The sequence below is a fragment of the Paramormyrops kingsleyae genome, unplaced genomic scaffold (genome assembly GCF_048594095.1).
Source record: "Paramormyrops kingsleyae isolate MSU_618 unplaced genomic scaffold, PKINGS_0.4 ups78, whole genome shotgun sequence".
Classification (NCBI taxonomy): Eukaryota; Metazoa; Chordata; class Actinopteri; order Osteoglossiformes; family Mormyridae; genus Paramormyrops; species Paramormyrops kingsleyae.
In genome coordinates, this window is record NW_027326016.1 from 589 (window position 1) to 20,000 (window position 19,412).

Sequence of the window (19,412 nt, forward strand, 5' to 3'; positions counted from 1 at the left end):
CTCTAGGAAGGCCGAAAAACCACAAAAAACCCTCTCAAAGCTGGTTACTGCCAGAGTGGGGAAAAAAGTGGAAAATATCCTCCCGGCCCCGACTGGCGACTGAGCAAAGCTCAGGAGCAACTGTCCTTTCAGAGTTAATGTTACCGGCGTTAGATAATATTACCCCGCGGGTGTTTGATGCGAAGGTATGCAGACAGAAAAACTGCTCACGCAACACCTGCAGCTATCGATAACACTCGCTGTCAATTAACAAGGACAGACAAGTACTCACATAGACCAAGGAAAAAAATAAAAGTTAAAAATTAAACAACAACCACCCACTTAACCGTACTGGCACACAAACACTCAAATATACTTCCAGATAACCGCTTCAACAGGCGCACAACACAACACAAGTGCACACAGCGTCTACACCACTCCCACACAGTGCAGCAATCCCAGCAGCCTCTACCAAAAACTGAGCAAAAAAAAAAAGTGAAACTTTTTGTGATGTCAAAAGTAATATTAAAATCTGTTTTTTGACAATGTAATTTCAAATCACAAGGTTTCAAAAAAAGTTAGTTTGTTGTAAACTGAGAGTACTTCATAATTGCTGTGTGAAAATTAAAAGGGTTCCAACAAAAAAAAGATAGAATAAAAGATAAAAAAAAATTTTTGATAATCTGTCCAAGAACCACAGTGCTCCTATGCATTTAAATGAAAGTGTCCGAAATCCCTTGAACATCCATCTCCAGAGTATTCAAGGAAAAAACACCCAACAGAAACACTTGGTAATTGAAAACACCCATCTTTGTAAAGAGACATGAATAATACAGGTCGTCGTTGACTTATGACCGTAATCTGTTTCGGCTGACTGTTGTTTTTAAATCACCATTTAAGCTGCAATGACATAAACAGATACGACTGTATGTGAACAATAGCCTGAGCACAAGATGAATGAATGGGTGTCTCGCGGGGATGTTCTCAGTGCCAGCAGTTGGGCCGGAAACTGTCGTATACTTACCCTGGGCGACACTCACACTGCCAGATGCAGTGCAGTCGTGGCCACATAAAGTCGATCAGTCATAAGTTGCGTTGGTTGTAAGTAAACAACAACCTGTAGTATTTTTCATTGATGTAGTGTTTAACCACGCTGCATAACTATTTGCAAAAAAAATAGTTTGTTACAAGCCAGGCTTGAGCCCACAAAACAAGGGAACAAAATCTAAGCTGCACAATCAGCCCACTGACCTATGTGGCACCTATGTGGAGAATAGAGAAAATACACTAGGGACTAGACACACTGGGCCTGAAGGGCAAGAAACAGGGAGGAGGACATGATGGCCAGCAACATCTGCTGGCAAAATGAGAAGGGAACACAGAGGGCAGGGTGGGGCAGACACCGACCCTGACACACAGCATTGTCGGCAAAGGCAAGATCAGTAAATCATTGGTAAATGGACTGCATTTATATAGTGCTTTTTACTACTCTTACGAGTACCAAAGCACTTTACAATCTATGCCTCACATTCACACCACACATTCACACATCGATGGTGGAGGCTGCCATGCAAGGCTCCAACCAGCTCACCGGGAGCAATTTGGGGTTCAGTGTCTTGCTCAAGGACACTTTGATAGGGTCAGGAGGACCCAGGGCTCAAACCTGCAACCCTCTGGTTGCTGAATGGTAGCACTAACTCCTGCACCACCATCACCCACCAACAGATGCCCCCCAACCGCTGGACCCCATGACCCTGTCCAACACCCAGGACATGCAAGCATCAAACACAGTAGGAGTAAGAACATACCCCTGGCAAACCCCAAAATCAACTGGGAAGAACACGGAGGTTCTCCCTCCGATCTACACTAACAGTACCAATGTTCAGGCCAGCTATGACATCCAGCAACTTCAGGGTGATCCCACAAAGCCCCACAATGTCCCACAGGGCAAATCAATTGAGTGAAACGCTTTACGAAAATCCAGAAAGGCTGCAAAGAACCCCTGCTGATATTCTCGCTTGTGCTCAATGGGAACCTTCAGGGCCAGGATGTGGTCGATGGTAGACTTCTTAGGCATAAAACCAGACTGCTCCAGTCACTGGTACTGTAGGTGAGCAAGTGATCACGGATCCTGTAAAGAATGACCTTACCCGGCACTGAGAGCAGTATTATTCCCTTGTAGTTGTTGCATCCAGGTGATCACCCTTCCTTTCCAGATTCATGTTAAACAGATTACAAGTCTTGTTTTCCAGTTAGTTGGGATGATGCCTGTCTCCCAAATGGAAGCAAAGATTTCCCACAATTCCAGGAGAACAGCCTTACCGCCAGCCTGGAGAAGTCCACCGTGGATACCACAGATCCTTGTGGCCTTCTATATGTGCAATCTCAATGAGATTGGATGGTTCACAGCTGATCGGAGGATCAGCCTCAAGAACTGTGGACCCAGAGGTGTCCAACACCCTAGCCGGAGGATCAGCTTTAAACAACTGTTCAACGTAGCCGGCCAAGCAGCAGTGTTATCCGTAACCTCCGTTCCATCACCTGCCCTGACTGCAAGTCTCTGACGAACAGATTCCGATGTACATGATGCTTTGATTCCTCTGTAAGCAGGATGTGGGTCAACAGACCACAGATGGTGTGCCACCTGCTCACTGATTCGCCTAACAAACACCTCCTTATCTACCTTCATAGCTGTCCTCTTCAGTTCCCGGTACAGACTGTAGTTGCCTCTTTTGCACAGTCATGCATTGCGATTCTTCTCAATAATATCCAGAGTGCACTGCGAGATGAATCCTTCTGTGAACACTGGTAACACCAACACAACCCTTGACAACTTTAGGGGTCTTATCATGGAAGGTCTCCCACTTCACATTAGGGTTGGCAGTCACACTCAAGTCTGCAAGTTCCTCACACAACCTGCATGCAAAGTCATCAGAAACAGCTTGATCTTGGAGTCTGGCCAAGTTCAGCCTCATTCTCCTAGTAGGTGGTAGCCTACTCGACCTAAGCTGAATCTTTAGAGTAGCAACAACAAGTCTGTGGTTAGAACTCACAAACTGGGCACTTCTGTAGACCCTGAAGTTCTGCACGAGCCTCCAATGTCTGCTCACGAGGATGTGATCGATCTCCTTCACCACACCACCAGCATTGGAGTAAAAAATCCAATGATGCAGCTCAGGGGGTTGGAACCAGGATCCAGTGACACACAACCCCTGACCTTTTGCAAAGTCAAGGAACATGGAGCTACTCTCAAGCCGGTCACCAGACCCATGGGGATGGACGCAATACTCATAGGCAGCCCTGTCAGTGCCAGTGGGCACACTGAAGTCACCCATGACCAGAAGAGTGTCATCTTGTGGGCACCCATCAACCACCGAGCAAAGTTGTGAGTAAAATGTCTCCCTTAACGAGACATCACTCACCGTGGTTGGAGCATACACTGAGACAACAGACAAGACACCCAAGGAGTGCCTTCACTTAGGTCTCATAATACACTCTTTGAAAGGATTGACATCAGAATCGTCAGGAGGAGCAGATCCACCACAGCAACAGCTACACCCTGAGTATGGTAGCCATCAGAGCGACCAGACCAAAAGCAAGTGCACCTACCTTCAGAGGTCTGGCCACTGTCCACGCTCTGTACCTCAGAGAGAGCCACCACCGAAATGCAGAGTTTTTGAAGCTCCCCTGACCGCAAAGGAAGATGGTCGTCTTGCCAGAGAGACAAGACCTTCCTTGGGCCTACTCAGATGGGTTGTGTCAAACTGGGACCAAGTGCTGATATGCAGCGGGCAACATCTCAACACTACACCAGCCCTGATCCCCAACAGGCCTGACCCTATTAGCTCTCTGACAGTTAAAGGTACATGACCCGGTACATGACTAAAATGTGTATTTTAACTAGCATATTATTGATTTACCATAAGGAAAATATATTTAAAGAATAAATGGCAAATACTGTCACAAGACAATGCAAAAAGAATAAGGATTTTAAGGTTTTTAAGGTTTTTAATTATATTTCATGGTGAAGTGTAGCATTAGTGAGCAGGGATAGGTGACATACTCTATTTTTCCTTAATGTTTTACATTATGTATGTTTGATTTGCAATGAGGACATTGTGGATGATACTTTGCTTAAGAATAACATGTATAAAAGAGCAACTTTTCATGCATATATATGTATTATAATGTCCTGGGGACAGAAATTGCACGGGTTTGGTGAAATGGTCCACCTACTGTACTTAATACTAGCCTAGTTAAACGTGTGGAGAGAGTGTTATCTGAAGGCTGGTTCATATTTCCCACACGTGTACTAGCGGATGTGTCTGCTCAAACGTTTATGACTAGTTTGATGTCACTGTGCATCTCCGCGAACAAGCACCTGCTGCACTCCAAATTTGTGTCCATGCAGTGATGTATGCTCTGGATACACTACGCATGATCGATTTGCTACATTAAATATGAACATGGATGTTTTTGATGAACATTGGGGTAGTTTGCAAACCCTACAGACCATTTACAAGGTAATAAAACTGTTACATGCATGCAAATGCGTGTGTATGTGAGGACAGACTTGTCGCGAAGTAAAAGTCTCATTCCAGCCAGTTGGCAAGCCTTTGAGCTGGCCCTCTGAATTTGTAAAACTTAGAGAAACAGACACAAACCTCACTGTTGTGGTATATGTGCAGAAAATATCAGAATAATTTATACGATTATAATTAATAATTATAATAATAATAGAAATACAACACGTACGCATGTGCAAAGTATGCGGCTTGACTGGAGAACATTTCCGTCTGCATACGCAGAGTGGATGAGCGAATGTTGCACTTGTGCGGAGAAGTTTGAACCAGCTTTAAGTCTGCCAACCTTGTAAATGGCATGCAGGGAAGTTGTTAGTGCTCGTTTCAGGTTAGTATACAAACACTTTAAGTACTGCATTCACATACATTTGCACACATTTTATTTTAAATAAAAGGCAGAAAGAACAGAATTATTAAAATAGATTATGGCATTCCTAATCTGTCATAATGTATATTACATAAGGCATGTTAAACTACTATACGCACAATGGCATACATCCTAAAACTGCCAATAAGTCATTACGATATGATACGAGATTTTTATTTGCCATTTGTGCATAAAACCAACATTACAGGCACATTGGAATTCTTGTGCAGAGCTCTCTCAGAATCCAGTTGTTAGAAATACATTTACAGAAAAAAAGTAATAGTTTTTTAAAAAAATAAATACAAGTACTAATCATGAAAGAACTATGAAAAAAAAAATTAAATATTAGCCACATATCATTGACCATGTTGAAGACATTTGGGAGTAAACTAGTCTAATACATTCTGTAAGCTGTGCAGAGAATGTGGCTAATATGAAACCAGCTTTTCTGGTGTATCATGCTACTTAAACACAAAGTACAGCCACTTCATGTTGGTACATGCCACACCCATCCAAGTAGGACAGTGGTCCTCTCGCAATCTCTCAGTCCCCATGATTATCTGCTGTTGCATCTTTGGAGATTCAGGGAAATTGGCTTGGCCAGTGCCTCCTCCTGGTCACTGTCTGCCTTCTGGGGGGGAGAAACAGAGCTGAGTCTCAGGGAATCCTGTCTGTCATCTAGCTCACATACATCCATCCATTTTTAAAGGGACCTATTATGCTTTTCTCGATTTTCCCCTTCCTTTAGTTTGTTATATTGCTGTATGCGCAATATAACACTCTGCAAAGTACACACCAAAGGGAATAACTGTTCTATAATCTGCCTGAAACATCTCAGTGGAATTCCTGCCCTTACTTCCATGACATGTTAGGTCACCTCATAATACAATCTTTATTGGTCACCTACCTGCAAGCTTGGCACACCCTCATACAACCCACAGCCTGTGCAGCAAGTTTTTCAGACAGGGGCAGAACGTGTAGGGCAAGCTGACCAATCAGAGCACAGTAGGCTCACCAAGGGTGGGATTTACAGCTCCAACAGGGCATTTCAGACAGAGTTATAGACAGAGTGGCAGTATGAGAAACATAATGTGTTTTGGAACATTGAATCGTGTAAATCTATTCTAGTAGGCCCCAAAAATAAAACATGAACAAAGAAAAGCATAATATGGCTCTTTTAATGACAAATAATCCAGTTCCCCAAAGGCCCACTCTGAGAAGCGCAGGACATTAAGGTAGGGTGTAACCTTGAGTGAATGTCGGTCCACATATCGCACATCAAGGTCTTAAAGAGAACCAATGAACTTGTGGCCAGAACAGTACACACTAAATCACCTTGGAACCCTGGTTCACACATGGAACCCGAAGCCCTTTTAGATGGGATTAGTTTTACCTGAGGAGGTTCAGTATATAAGACTGAATTAATTGGCTGATTCAGATGGGATAAGAAATGCGTGTAATTAACCCAAATTGCCAGAGATAGCAGAGATAACAAGAACGGATGGGATTTGTTTTAACATCAGTTGACTCGAATAGAACACAAATTACAACAGAATTTTAATTTTTGGTAGACCTATCCACTTAACATACTAATAAACCACAATAAAAACAGAACTTTTTCCTCCCAACCATACAGTAGTTTACAAATGAGTATACCCAGCACTTGATTACTTGCTGACTGCTTTATCCTCTTTTTTTCTTCCAGGGTGTGACAGGGTGTTTTAGTAAGGGAAAAACAAATTTTCATTGATTTCTGTAGTCCTTGCAGTTACCATTTCCTGACCGTAATGGTCAGCTAGCTAAGTAAGAAGCACAAGTGAAAATTCAAATTCGCTGCCAATAAAAGTGGGGGGTGTCAGGGGTGCAGCTATTAGAGCTATTAGGTCACCTACTTGTCAAAAAGTGAAGGATTTTCATAGACTCATTTGGCAAGTAACCTGCACCCAGGAAGTATCAGACAGAAATTAACCAAGGATTGGAATCAATTCTTAATGAATGCTGACAGACTACCAGGTGCATTGTATGAGTAAACAAATTCTATTTTAGAATTATTTCACATTATCTAATTCATTTATGTTGTACATGTCTTCAAATATTCTATTCTTCAATAGAATTTTTATTCTGGAGGCTTGTAATAATTACAGACAGGGCAGATTTGGACTGGATTAAAATTACGGACATAGTTGATAATTGCTTTAATTCTCCCAGAAAAAAACTAACCCTGTCCAAATAGGACTCAACACTTATTTTTCACTTATTCTTTCATGTTATTCTGTTCCAACCACTCACTGAGAGGGATTCTGAGAAGACAAAGTATTTCAGATGAGATGACTTTTAGGAATGATTCTGCACAAACAGTCTAGAGTTCAGACTGCCATCTCCTCCTGCAACAAATTCTCACCTGCTCCCAGTATCCCTGGGCTGCCTTCTGGCGTAACGAATGTAGCTGGTTTAGGCGGTAACATATCAACACCATGTTATAGGACAGCTGTACAGGAAGAAAACAAATGAAAAGAGACAGATGTATGAATAGGCAGTTGTATATGAATGGTATCTGAAACACTAGAAATTTGTATATGTGACATTAAGTCTTAAGCAGACAAAGAAAATGATGTTCAAATGACGTGCTCGTATAAAACTGACATTATGTCTGTAAAAGTGTGTCAGCTTCCATTTTCAGACTTCTCCTACAGTCATCCCAATATTTAGAGTAACTGTCCAATATATGCATGTATTTTTAGACTCGATCACTACCCCACCTCATATGGGTAATTAATGCTTCATTGACTCTTTAAACTAATTAAATTAATGAATTGAGCTGATGGTGAAATTTAATGAATACATGTAATGGCTGGGGTGCCTCTGAAGCCGTCTTCTGCTAGCCATCCAACTAGATATCAGTAACTTTTTGGAGAACAAAGGATATACTTGTTAGTTTCTGTTGTGCCACTCCTAATTTTCCTATGTTCATATGTAGTGTTAAATTGTGTTTTTTATTCTGAGCACATATTCCCTTGCTATTCAGATTAACAGCTTTAAACATTTCCTTTGACTACCTAAGACAGGAGTGTCAGTCTTATATAGAAAGGGCTGTTGTGTATGTTGGTTTTTGCTGCAACTCCACAATTAGATAACTAATTACAGGACTGATTGGCCGAAAAGCCCTCACACCTGAGTTTGAGCAGCTGACCTAAAGGTTATTCCAAAAACCTGCATGCACACTGGCCCTTGGTGGATAAGATTGGCCACCCCTGGCCTAAGACTTTTGCACAGCATTGTATGTGTCACACTGCATTATACAAAATGTCACTAGTTGGCAAAATTCTACCTAATCATTTGGCTTCACCTCTGTAGTTAGGTTCATGAAGCAAGTACAGTGGTACCTCAGTTCTCGAACTCATTAGAACTCGAATTTCTTAAAAGTCGAATCAACCAGTTCGAAAAAAAATTACCTAGAGCTTGATCTGAATCTCAGAAGTCAAACCGTGAACACCGACCTAAGATAACTTGTACACACAGGGAATTGAGTCACGCGGCACGTCTCTGCGCAAACAAAGGGTAACGCTTCAGTCTCAGCTTTGCATTCGCTGTGATAGCATCGTGCATGTTTACTAGGGCTGCCCCCAAATAGTCGACTAAACGTTAGTCGATATGAAGAGGGCTTGGTCGAATACATTTTCATTAGTCGGTTAGTCGCAAAAAAATTCACGTGAAATTAGGCAATCAGGGGCTGCGCAGTCAGTGTATGACATCAAAGCAATGAGAGATCAACGCGATCTCGTGCCTCGCGGTATACCAAAGTGCACTTGTGGGAGAGGTGTCTGGCTGATGCTAATAATTATGTCAGGAAAAAACTCCAAAGTGTGGGATTATTAATTTTGAAAATTAATATAATTTTTATATTGTTCAAAAGGAAAATTAACAAAAACGAACAATTTAATAAATGCACATGGCACATCGCACAACACCAAAACTTAGAATAAAAAAGAAGGCAAACAAATTAACAGCCTAAGTATTTGATTAAATTGTTTAGAACAACTATATTTAAGACAAAATGTGGAACAAATAATTTAAAGAACACTAATACAAATCAAAAATATCAGAGCAAAGCCGCAAACTGCCATTAAGACGACGGATGAGTCTTGACCTGAAACAACAAATTGCAAACATTAGACTAATTTTTCTAACAGAATAAAAAACAACTTCTGCATTATATAAAAACAAATAAATAAAATAATATGTAGCCTATTTATTTATTTGTATAGCCTACCCGTTATAAAAATACCCTTTTTTTTTATAGCCTAACGGATAGCAAACAGAAACACTACAAAAAGGAAATTAAGCATTCTTACCTAAGCTTTCAATTCGATTTTATTTTTTTCATATTATGTGAGAGGAACACCAGCTTGTCCACATTGTTGGGAAGAAGGGAGCTTCTCGACTTGTTCACAATGAAGCTGGCCTTTGAAAAGATGCGCTCTGATGGAGTGGATGTGGAAGGGATACAGTGGAGGCGTTTAGCTGCTTTAGCGAGCTTTGGATATCGATGTTCATTTTTTTGCCACCATGCCAATGGTCCCGAATCAACCTTTGTTTTATCTGCCAAGTACATTTTTAGTTCATCCTTCTCTTCTGCATGCTCCTCCTCATCAATGGCCATCAGCATGGATATCTCGGCCTGCTTTTCCTTTTTCAGTTCGGGCTCACCCTCCTCTGCAGGGCTAATGCTGTCATGATCACTTTCTGGCGCAGCTTCTGTAGATAAACTTTCTGCCAGATCCGACACTGTGGAGTACGAATCTTCTCGTTCGTGTTGGTCAAAGAATGACAAGCTCTTAAAACGTGGGTCTAAGACAGCAGCTCGTATATAAATGCTGGTCGCGATATTTTCCGTCAGTTGCCATCTCGTGTCAATTTCTTTTGCTAGTTCTGTCTTCTAAACTAACTAAATTTTAGTTTATTTTATTCAAAACTGGTTTTTTTTTTTTGTTTGTTTGTTTGACATGTAACTGTTACAGTTTGTATTTTTGATAATAAATTATTAAAATGCACAGGCAGTCTGATTGCTGTTTTTATGTTATAATTAGCATATAACATTCCGGCCACTGATTTTTGTGTCCGTAAGCGCTGTATACTTTAAACGCTTTACTATTCTGTTTTAAGCGCTTAATTTTCATTTTGAACGCGCTAATATCATGCTTTAGCATTTTCTGTCATATGGAAATGTTAAATTTCAACTTGGACTGTACCTTTCCTTGTATATACGCAAGTTATTATATTAATATCATAAATTAACGATTATTCGACTAAATCGCTAAAATGCAGGAGTGTTAGTCGACTAGGAATATCTCTAGTCGGGGGCAGCCCTAATGTTTACACTAGCTGAATACATATTTGTAAACAGTAAAAATACATTTAGACAATGAAAGACAGTAACAGTAATTATTATATAATAAAATAAAGATTTCTTATTATTTTAATATTAACAATAAACCATTAATACTTTTAATTATAATAATATTGTCCTGCCGAGCGGGGACAGAACGTAGACAAAGACGCAGACATCAGGGTATCTGGGAATATGGGGTTTAATTACAGGTAAGGCAGGAAAAACGCAGACGGACAATACAATGACCAGACAGGGGAAACAAACTGAAACGCAGACTAAATACAGAGGACTAATGACAACAACCAGAAACAGCTGATCACACGGGGATTCCACATGGGGGTAACGAGGGGGCGTGGCACACGGAAAGCGCGGACGATCGGGGCAGGACATATTAAGAACATAAGAACTATACAAACGAGAGGAGGCCATTCGGCCCATCGAGCTCGCTTGGGGAACTCTTTCACTGTCACCGCCTAGTGGTTCGGACGCATATGTCCAAATTTTCAATAACAAAAAAAAATGACGTTCAATAAAAGAAACAAATGTATCAAATCAACCAAAAACGGCTTGTTACACTACAAAAAACCTTTCAGATAATATCTGTAGAAAGTTGCTTAATTTTTGTGCCATGGTTTTTTTGTAACAAGTAAAAATAAAATGACCATGGTAGCCATCTTTAAACGGGTCGAGTGTCAGGAAGTAAAATATAAGTGTTAATAAAATGAAAACTAAGCACTTCAAACTATTTCTTTCACGGCCAATAATTCATAAACCGTCACAGTATTAAGACAAAACACGCATTTTTCCATAAATATGACTGTAATGCTCTCAAATAGCTTGCTCACTCATCGCGGAAAAATGTCAGTCGGCATTCTGTACATTCGTGCAATGTTTTTTATCTTCGGAGTTTTAGAAGAAAACCAATGAATAAAATGACAAAGTTAACCTCGTTTGAAAGCTTGATCTCTTATGTACATAAATCAATCACTGTAATCCTTCATTGTCAAGTATTTTTTCAGATATATGCCCTGCTTCCCTGCTAGCACATTATTTTTTACGCACTGAACCTTTGCCCATGGTTATGTTTCACCATAATAAACTTTTTACATGAACATCAAATTACAGTGTCATTTGCTTCATCCAATAGAGGTGTGTCTAAGGTTTGCAAAATGGTATGGGATGTGCTGATTGGGCATTGTTTTTCACGCTGGGGACATGAATGCGCAACTTATTCTCTGCAGGTGCAGTATTTGTGGGAGTGTCTCGAGTACGCATTGCGCACGTAGTCTCCGTGAGTTTACCCAGTTATTTTCGGACAACAACTTTTTTGACTGAAGAAAAATGGCTCGGATGACTTTCACTGTTGAGAAAGCACAGAAGATGATTTTGATGAGTGGATCGGGGGAAGAAAGTGTCGCTTTTATCCATTGATTCGATGGAGGAGGACGCTTTTTTGCGCGGAGAGGATGCAATGCCCGACATAAGTACATTTATTTACAGTTTACATTTTACTCTTTTATTCTATAGATTTTTATAATTCCGTGATTCAGCAAATTACAATTAACATTTGCTTTGGTAACACTTGTATTGTGGTACATTGGGAAAAGTTCCGCATCGCCTTTGTCAAGCTTTGAAGTGTGCAAAGTAATGCAGCGCTTTTGGCTTTCACTTGGGCAAAGTTACGCGGGGCTTTGTTTGGGCAAAGTTATGCGGGGCACTTGTTGGCCTTGTTTGAGCAAAGTTATGTACAGTACTTGTCGGCTTTGTTTGGGCAACATTATGTACGGTACTTGTCGGCTTTGTCTGGGCAAAGTTATGCGGGGCACTTGTCGGCTTTGTCTGGGCAAAGTTATGCGGGGCACTTGTCGGGCTTTGTTTGGGCACAGTTATGCGGGGCACTTGTCGGGCTTTGTTTGGGCACAGTTATGCAGGGTTAGGGTTAGAAACAAAATGTTTCTTATGACCCATAAGTGGTAATGCATTTAGAAAGAAAGACGCTATCACAAAACACTGCTAGTTACACTGCGGCCATTTTGGATAGGTTTTGGATAGGTTTGGCACAAGTCGTGTGAATAAAATATAGATTTTCCTACAAATGTGTGGTGATGTTGTGTGACAAAATGTTACTTATGACCCATAAGTGGTAATGCATTTCGAAAGAAAGACGCTACCCCAAAAAACACTGCTAGTTACACTGTGGCCAGTTTGGATAGGTTTTGGATAGGTTTGGCACAAGTCGTGTGAATAAAATATAGATTTTCCTACAAATGTGTGGTGATGATGTGTGACAAATTGTTACTTATGACCTATAAGTGGTAATGCATTTAGAAAGAAAGTTGCTACCCCAAAAAACACTGCTAGTTACACTATTGCCATTTTGGATAGGTTTCAGATTAGTTTAGGTTAGGTTTTGGATAGGAAAAGCTCCCAGTTGCACCATTTGCTCTTTCCTCCGTAAAACCTGTTGGGCTGCATCAAATGATATGAAATTGGGCACACATGTAGAAAACAAGTTTGGGAACCAGATTTTTAAAATTGGACCTATTCCATCATGTAGTTTTTGAAATATTTACAAAAATCCAAGACACAAAGACAGATTTTGTATTTTTCCAGCTGTTTTTGTTATATTCGCATGTCCATAAATTATACACAGGTTATTCATTTCGATATTGAACTTCCTACAATCAATTGTAAAGGGGTCAACTTTGATTTTAGGTATCAGGCATGTGTCTGTGACTTTTATATCTGAAGTTATAAGGTAATTATTCCAAAGAGGGAAGAAATGCCCCCCCATGCAAGGGGCCCCTGGTTCACTCCATAGAGTTAACTAATAGCTCAGAGTTGTTAAAATCTTATCTAGCTCTGATTTAAAGGAACCCAAGGATTCAGCTTGCACTATGTTATCAGGAAGACTATTCCATACTCTGACTACACGCTGTGTAAAGAAGTGCTTCCTTAAATCCAGTTTGAAATGTTCTCCCGCTAATTTCCACCTATGGCCACGAGTTCTTGTATTTGAACTAATACTGAAGTAACTATTCGATTGAACAGCATCCAAACCTGTTAGAATCTTATAGACCTGGATCATGTCCCCCCTCAGTCTCCTTTGCTTGAGGCTGAACAGATTTAGCTCAAATAACCTTTCCTCGTATGACATTCCTCTAAGACCAGGAATCATTCTTGTGGCCCTACGCTGCATCTTTTCTAAGGCCACAATGTCCTTTTTAAGATATGGTTACCAAACCTGCACACAATATTCTAGGTGAGGTCGCACCAAGGAATTGTATAATCTTAGCATTACCTCCCTTGACTTAAACTCCACACACTTGGAGATATACCCCAACATCCTATTGGCCTTTTTTATTGCTTCCCCGCACTGGCGAGAATGAGACATGGAAGCATCAACATATACACCAAGGTCTTTCTCATAATCAGCTACCTTTATTTCAGTAGGTCCCATAAAATACATGTACTTTATATTTCTGCTCCCTATATGGAGTACCTTACATTTGTCTATGTTAAATTTCATCTGCCAGGTGTCGGCCCAGTCACTAATTAAATTAAGATCCCGCTGTAGCTGCTGAGCCGCTAGTTCAGTATCTGCTACACCACCCACCTTGGTGTCATCTGCAAATTTCACCAGTTTACTGTATATATTGGTGTCTATATCATTTATGTAAATTAGGAACAATAGTGGTCCTAAAATTGAACCCCACTATGAACGCAGGCCCACTGTGACATTGAGCCTCTTATAACTACTCGCTGCTTCCTATCCGTTAACCAGTTATCAATCCAGGTCACTACAGTTCCTAAAATACCTGTCGCTTTGAGTTTAAGTGACAGCCTCTTGTGGGGGACAACATCAAAAGCCTTTTGGAAATCTAAGTAGATGACATCATAGGCCTTCTTATCATAAAGGAATTGTTTTTTTTAACTTTACAAATTGTTTGGATACATTTATTTTCTTACTTTAAAAATTACTGTTTTGATAAATGTGCTTAGATATGTTTAGTACAGTATATGCTCTTGTTTTATCCGATTCATTTTGTGTTTAAATGCTAAAAAAAAAAAAAACAAACACACACAACATATTTAAGGTGTAATTTTTTGGGGCCAGGAACCAATTAATTGGTTTTCCATTATTTCTTATGGTGAAAATTCGATCAGAACTTTCGATTCGATCTGGAGTTCTGAACGGATTAAGTTTGAGTTTCGAGGTACCACTGTATAAAATAAAAAACAGCCACCTCTTTTTCATTCATTTTTTAAATGGTCATATGTGGTGATGGCTATCCTCACCTTCCACTTCCTCTTAGCATTGAATTTCTTGAAGTTCTTCATGTTGATGGAAGAACGCTTTCTTATTTTTTGCTGTGTCCTTGAGAGAGGCTATGGAGAGACAGATGAAAAAGGTAAGAGCAGCAGTAATGGGTATGGTATTGATTTCATTAACCACTGAATCCCTCCTCTAGCTTCTCCTTCCCTACAGCCACCCATGCTCACCTTGATCCAGGGATGGTATTGATTTCATTAACCACTGAATCCCTCCTCTAGCTTCTCCTTCCCTACAGCCACCCATGCTCACCTTGATCCAGGGGTGGTGAAGACACTCTTCAGCAGTCATCCTCCCACTGTACAAACACAAACTCAAAATGAATTTCCTTGTAACATTAATAGATACTTGTTGTAATGAAAAACTTGCCAAACAGATATACATCCAAACATCCTTCTACACACTTGTTTTTTGCCCATGGCTCAGTTTCTATACTAGCAGAAATCTATCCCAGGAAATACCGGGCAGAAGACCGCAGAACAGCTTGGGCAAGATTCCAGTCTGTTATAGGACACACACACACACACACACACACTCACACATGTTGGCGTACCTATCTAAATGGGGACCTTCCATTCACTTGTATGCAGGGTGTCCGCGCGATAGTAAAAGGTAGTAAATGAAATCAAACCAAACTAAGGCCCTTGAAAGGTATTAAAAGGTAGTAAATGGAATTTGACTTGGTAGTAAATTTTTCATCGTCCACCTCAATATATTATGAGTTTCCCATTTTCTATGTATTATAACTTCATGTATTTAAAAAATATAATATACGTGCTAGCAGGACCTGAGTCGGAATTAATAGCCTATCAGAGTGACGCTGACGCCATTTCTCTGCCTTTCACCTCAGTTGAGCCAGGGTGATCTAACGTGTTGATATTAGGAGAGTCTCTGCAATTAGCTAGTCATATGAAGCCGTCATTTAAAGACTGGCTTAAGCCGGTCATGGGGAATGACCGGAAAGCATTCTGCAGTATATGCAAAAAAAAAAAAAAAAACACAACTCTAAATCTAACCTGGAATGGCGTTACCGCGATCAAATCTCACCGAGAATCCGCCAGTCATCAGTAGCGGATTTGCATGCGGGGGGAGCAGCTTCTTATTTTGTTGTTTGGTGATGCTACACGGACCGGTGGCCTGTACTACGAAGGGGGTTTAACCAAATCAGATTTAACCCGGAGTTAATTTGGGAACGCAGGGTTGACAAAATCAGGTTGTCTCAATCAGTGCTAAATCGGTGGCCTGTACTACGAAGCGGGTTTACTGGCTTATCGGGGTAACTTTGTAAGTAACTTGATGACATGTCGTGTACTGTAACTTTGCGATTAACCCGTACTACAAAAGGTGGGTAGGTTTTAGTCGAGGCATGCTGCCATGGCAATTTAAGCTAAGTCTCAAAACTGCTCGGAGCAGTTTTTGTTCTTGGTTAAGACGAGGTTTCTGCGTAAGCCAGCCCTATATGAGCACTGCCCCTCCAACTACAATTTCTCCGAAGACAATGCCGGCGTACCTGTATGATCCATACGACATTGGCGCACGAATCGTGAGGGGCTCTCTCTGTTAATATGTATGAAATGGAGCAATGGCATATAATATGCATACAATGTATTAATTAATAACTTACAGAGAAAGTTATTCTGAAAACACACATCTGCAAATTTAACCAGTTTACTGTATGTATTTGTGTCAATATCATTAATGTAAATTAGGAACAATAGTGGTCCTAAAATTGAACCCTGCGGTACCCCACTATGAACGGAGGCCCACTGTGACATTGTGCCTCTAATAACTACTCGTTGCTTCCTGTCAGTTAGCCAGTTTTCGATCCAAGCTGCCACAGTTCCTAAAATCCCTGCAGCTTTAAGCTTTAGCAAGAGCATGCTTCCAATCTGATGGTACCACACCCTCAGATAACGATTTCTGGAATATTAAAGTTAAAGGTTGGCTAATAATATCCCTCATCTCTTTTAAGACTATAGGTAAGATGCCATCAGGGCCCTGCGATTTATTTATTTTGAGTTTAGCTAGGCTTAGTATCACATCAACCTCAGTTATACATATATTGCTCATAGACGATGCTGTATTTGTATTAATCGGTGGTAAGTTACTTGTGTTCTCTACTGTGAACACCCTTGAAAAATAATCATTAAACTCATTTACTATATCAATTTCGCTATCAATTATAAGGCCCTTAATAACCTGCAAATTAGTGATTTCAGCTTTTAGTGCTCTCTTGGAGTTAAAATATTGGAAGAAACCTTTACTGTCATCCTTAGCCTCCAATGCAATTTTTCTTTCTACATCCCTCTTGGATAGCCTAATGTTATTTTTTAACTCTGCCTGTAGACTTAGATACTCCTGCTTAATTTTGAAATCATTAGTTATTTTCCAATTGTGGAACAGAGCCCTTTTCCTCCTGACTTTATTCTTAATTTCCTTAGTAAACCACCTTGGTTGTCGTTTCCTAGATTTAGTTTTGCTGGAAACAGGTGTGAAGTCCTCTTGCACTTGCAACAATGTGCTTTTAAAAAATTCCCATGCCTCTTCAACTGTTTTGTTATTTAACTCTGTCCAGTTTACAGTTTCTAATTTCCGTCTCATACCATTAAAGTTAGCCTTCCTAACATTGTATACTTTTAATTTCGACTTTGCTCTTCGGACACTAAAATTGACCTCGAATTTAACCATGTTATGATCACTACCGTACAATGGGTCTAAAACCTCTAATTTTCCAATCCTATCCTGGTTATTAGAGAAAACAAGATAAAAAAGGGCTTCTCCCCTGGTAGGAGTATTAACAAACTGAGTAAAAAAACAATCCTGTACTAATTCCACCATCTCAAGTTCATCTACAGAAGAGCCAGAGACTGTGTCCCACTGTATCCCAGGTAAATTAAAATCACCCATAACCACCACATAATTTTTATTACTCATAATCCTGATATCATCATATAACATTCTGCTTTCCTCTATAGCTACATTAGGTGCTCTATAACAAACCCCGACAATTAGGCCATTTGAATCTTTAGCATCAAGTTTTATCCATACAGCTTCTGAATTTTTTTTTTTATCAGTGAGTTCCCTTGCCTGCAAGTTTTCTTTTACGTATACTGCAACACCACCTCCCTTCTTGCCTATTCGGTCTCTACGGAACAACGGATAACCATCCATATTATATTCATCACCATCATTGTCACTCATTCATGTTTCAGCTATTCCTATAATGTAGTAATTGTCTGAAGAAATTAAAGCCTCTAAGTCATTAATTTTGTTTCTAATACTCCTAGCATTCAAATACAGACCACTAATGGTAGGCCTTTTACAGTGGCTACTTTTAATATTTATTTGGGCTTTCCGTCTCTTCCCACAGAAATTCTTAACTGACCTCCCTGCCCCCCCAGTCCACAAACTACTCAATCATCCATGATGAGTCAGGCAAAAAAATGTAATTACCTCTGATCTTTCACCAGCAGATTCTTGATAAATTCCTTAGCATTTTCACTGGTGTCTGGAAAATATCTGTCCTCAATTTCATAGTTCATTGCTACAATGTTGTTTAAAGTCTCCTCATCTGTATCTCCTTGGAAGGGGGACATACCACTCAGCCTATCGAAGAGGAAATTCAGTGACAGTGAAATTAAATACATAGATGTTAAAAGCCATTCTGTGGCAGGTTACATGATTGAAGAAGAAATAACCCATTCTCCAACCACTGCAGAGTACAAGGTTGCTAGAAGAGCCAAAAGCCCCATCATGAAATTGCAAAGAATTTACAGAACAGTCTTTCCATATGCATAACCTACGTTGTGTTATGGTTATTATAAAGCTAAATGCTTGAAGTAGTAGCTACATTTGTAACATATAAAAGTTTTTTTGAAAAAAAGTTCCAACACTTTCTTTTTTCATACTCACAGTATGTAGGTGATAACACCAATACTCCTGTAGACAGATAAACAGTTTCAGTTCAATCCTATGCAGTGCACTGAAAAAATTATTCATAATTTTTCCTAGCATTTTCCTGCCTTAGAAATCGCAATGTGTTACATAAACAAGATATCAATAAACTGTAATTCACACAACATACAACATTTACAGGGCTATAGATTAGATTAAAACAAAGTAGAAACTAAACAAAAGGAGATAAATCTTTATTGCATATACATTTTTAATCTTAAGAGAGGCCAACACAAATTATGCAAAAATACACTATAATGTTGTGCTCTTGATTAGTAAAAAGCTGTAATGTACCACAGACAACATCTGGATTGGGTTATGTTTCCAAACTTTGGTAACGGTTGTCAATGAAAAAAAACTGTAGGAGTCACTACAGCTAAACTGACTTGTGAGAAACAGCTTAGCCCTGCAGAAAGTCATCATGCAGCCTAAAAGTGAGTTCCTCCAAAATGTGGCTAACAACAAATGTACCTACCAAATCCAAACCATTTCTGCTTATCTGAAATTATAATGCAAGTAAGTTACTTTATTGTTATATGAACTGCAACTGTATTGCATTGATGATATAAATAATAACCCACAGTCTGTGTGCTTGTGTCCATAAATGACTTGCAAAACTGGAAAAACCTTCACTCAAGATCTGGGTTTCACTGAACAAAACACCTGCTGCAGTTTGATAAACGGCTACTACACCTTCTATGAGGTCAATATCCCAAAGCAAAGGATCAGGGTTTATTTTTATTATATACACATACATATACACATATATATACATATACATATATATATATATATATATACACACAC

At 39.8% G+C, this 19,412-nt stretch overlaps 1 protein-coding gene across 3 annotated transcripts in view; it reads right to left on the reverse strand.

Moving 5' to 3' along the window:
* Window positions 1-4,925: 4,925 nt before the first annotated feature.
* Window positions 4,926-19,412, reverse strand: part of LOC140586883 (death-associated protein kinase 2-like) — a 28,429-nt gene continuing 13,942 nt past the window's right edge. For all 3 annotated transcript variants that reach the window (XM_072708372.1, XM_072708371.1, XM_072708370.1), the window contains 6 exons: window positions 18,564-18,590; window positions 18,105-18,257; window positions 14,904-14,949; window positions 14,618-14,707; window positions 7,331-7,417; window positions 4,926-5,560 (listed from right to left, as the gene is read on the reverse strand). In XM_072708372.1, coding sequence (XP_072564473.1) covers window positions 5,486-5,560; window positions 7,331-7,417; window positions 14,618-14,707; window positions 14,904-14,949; window positions 18,105-18,257; window positions 18,564-18,590 — 478 coding nt within the window. In that variant the 3' untranslated portion in view covers window positions 4,926-5,485. The remainder of the gene's footprint in view (window positions 5,561-7,330; window positions 7,418-14,617; window positions 14,708-14,903; window positions 14,950-18,104; window positions 18,258-18,563; window positions 18,591-19,412) is intronic.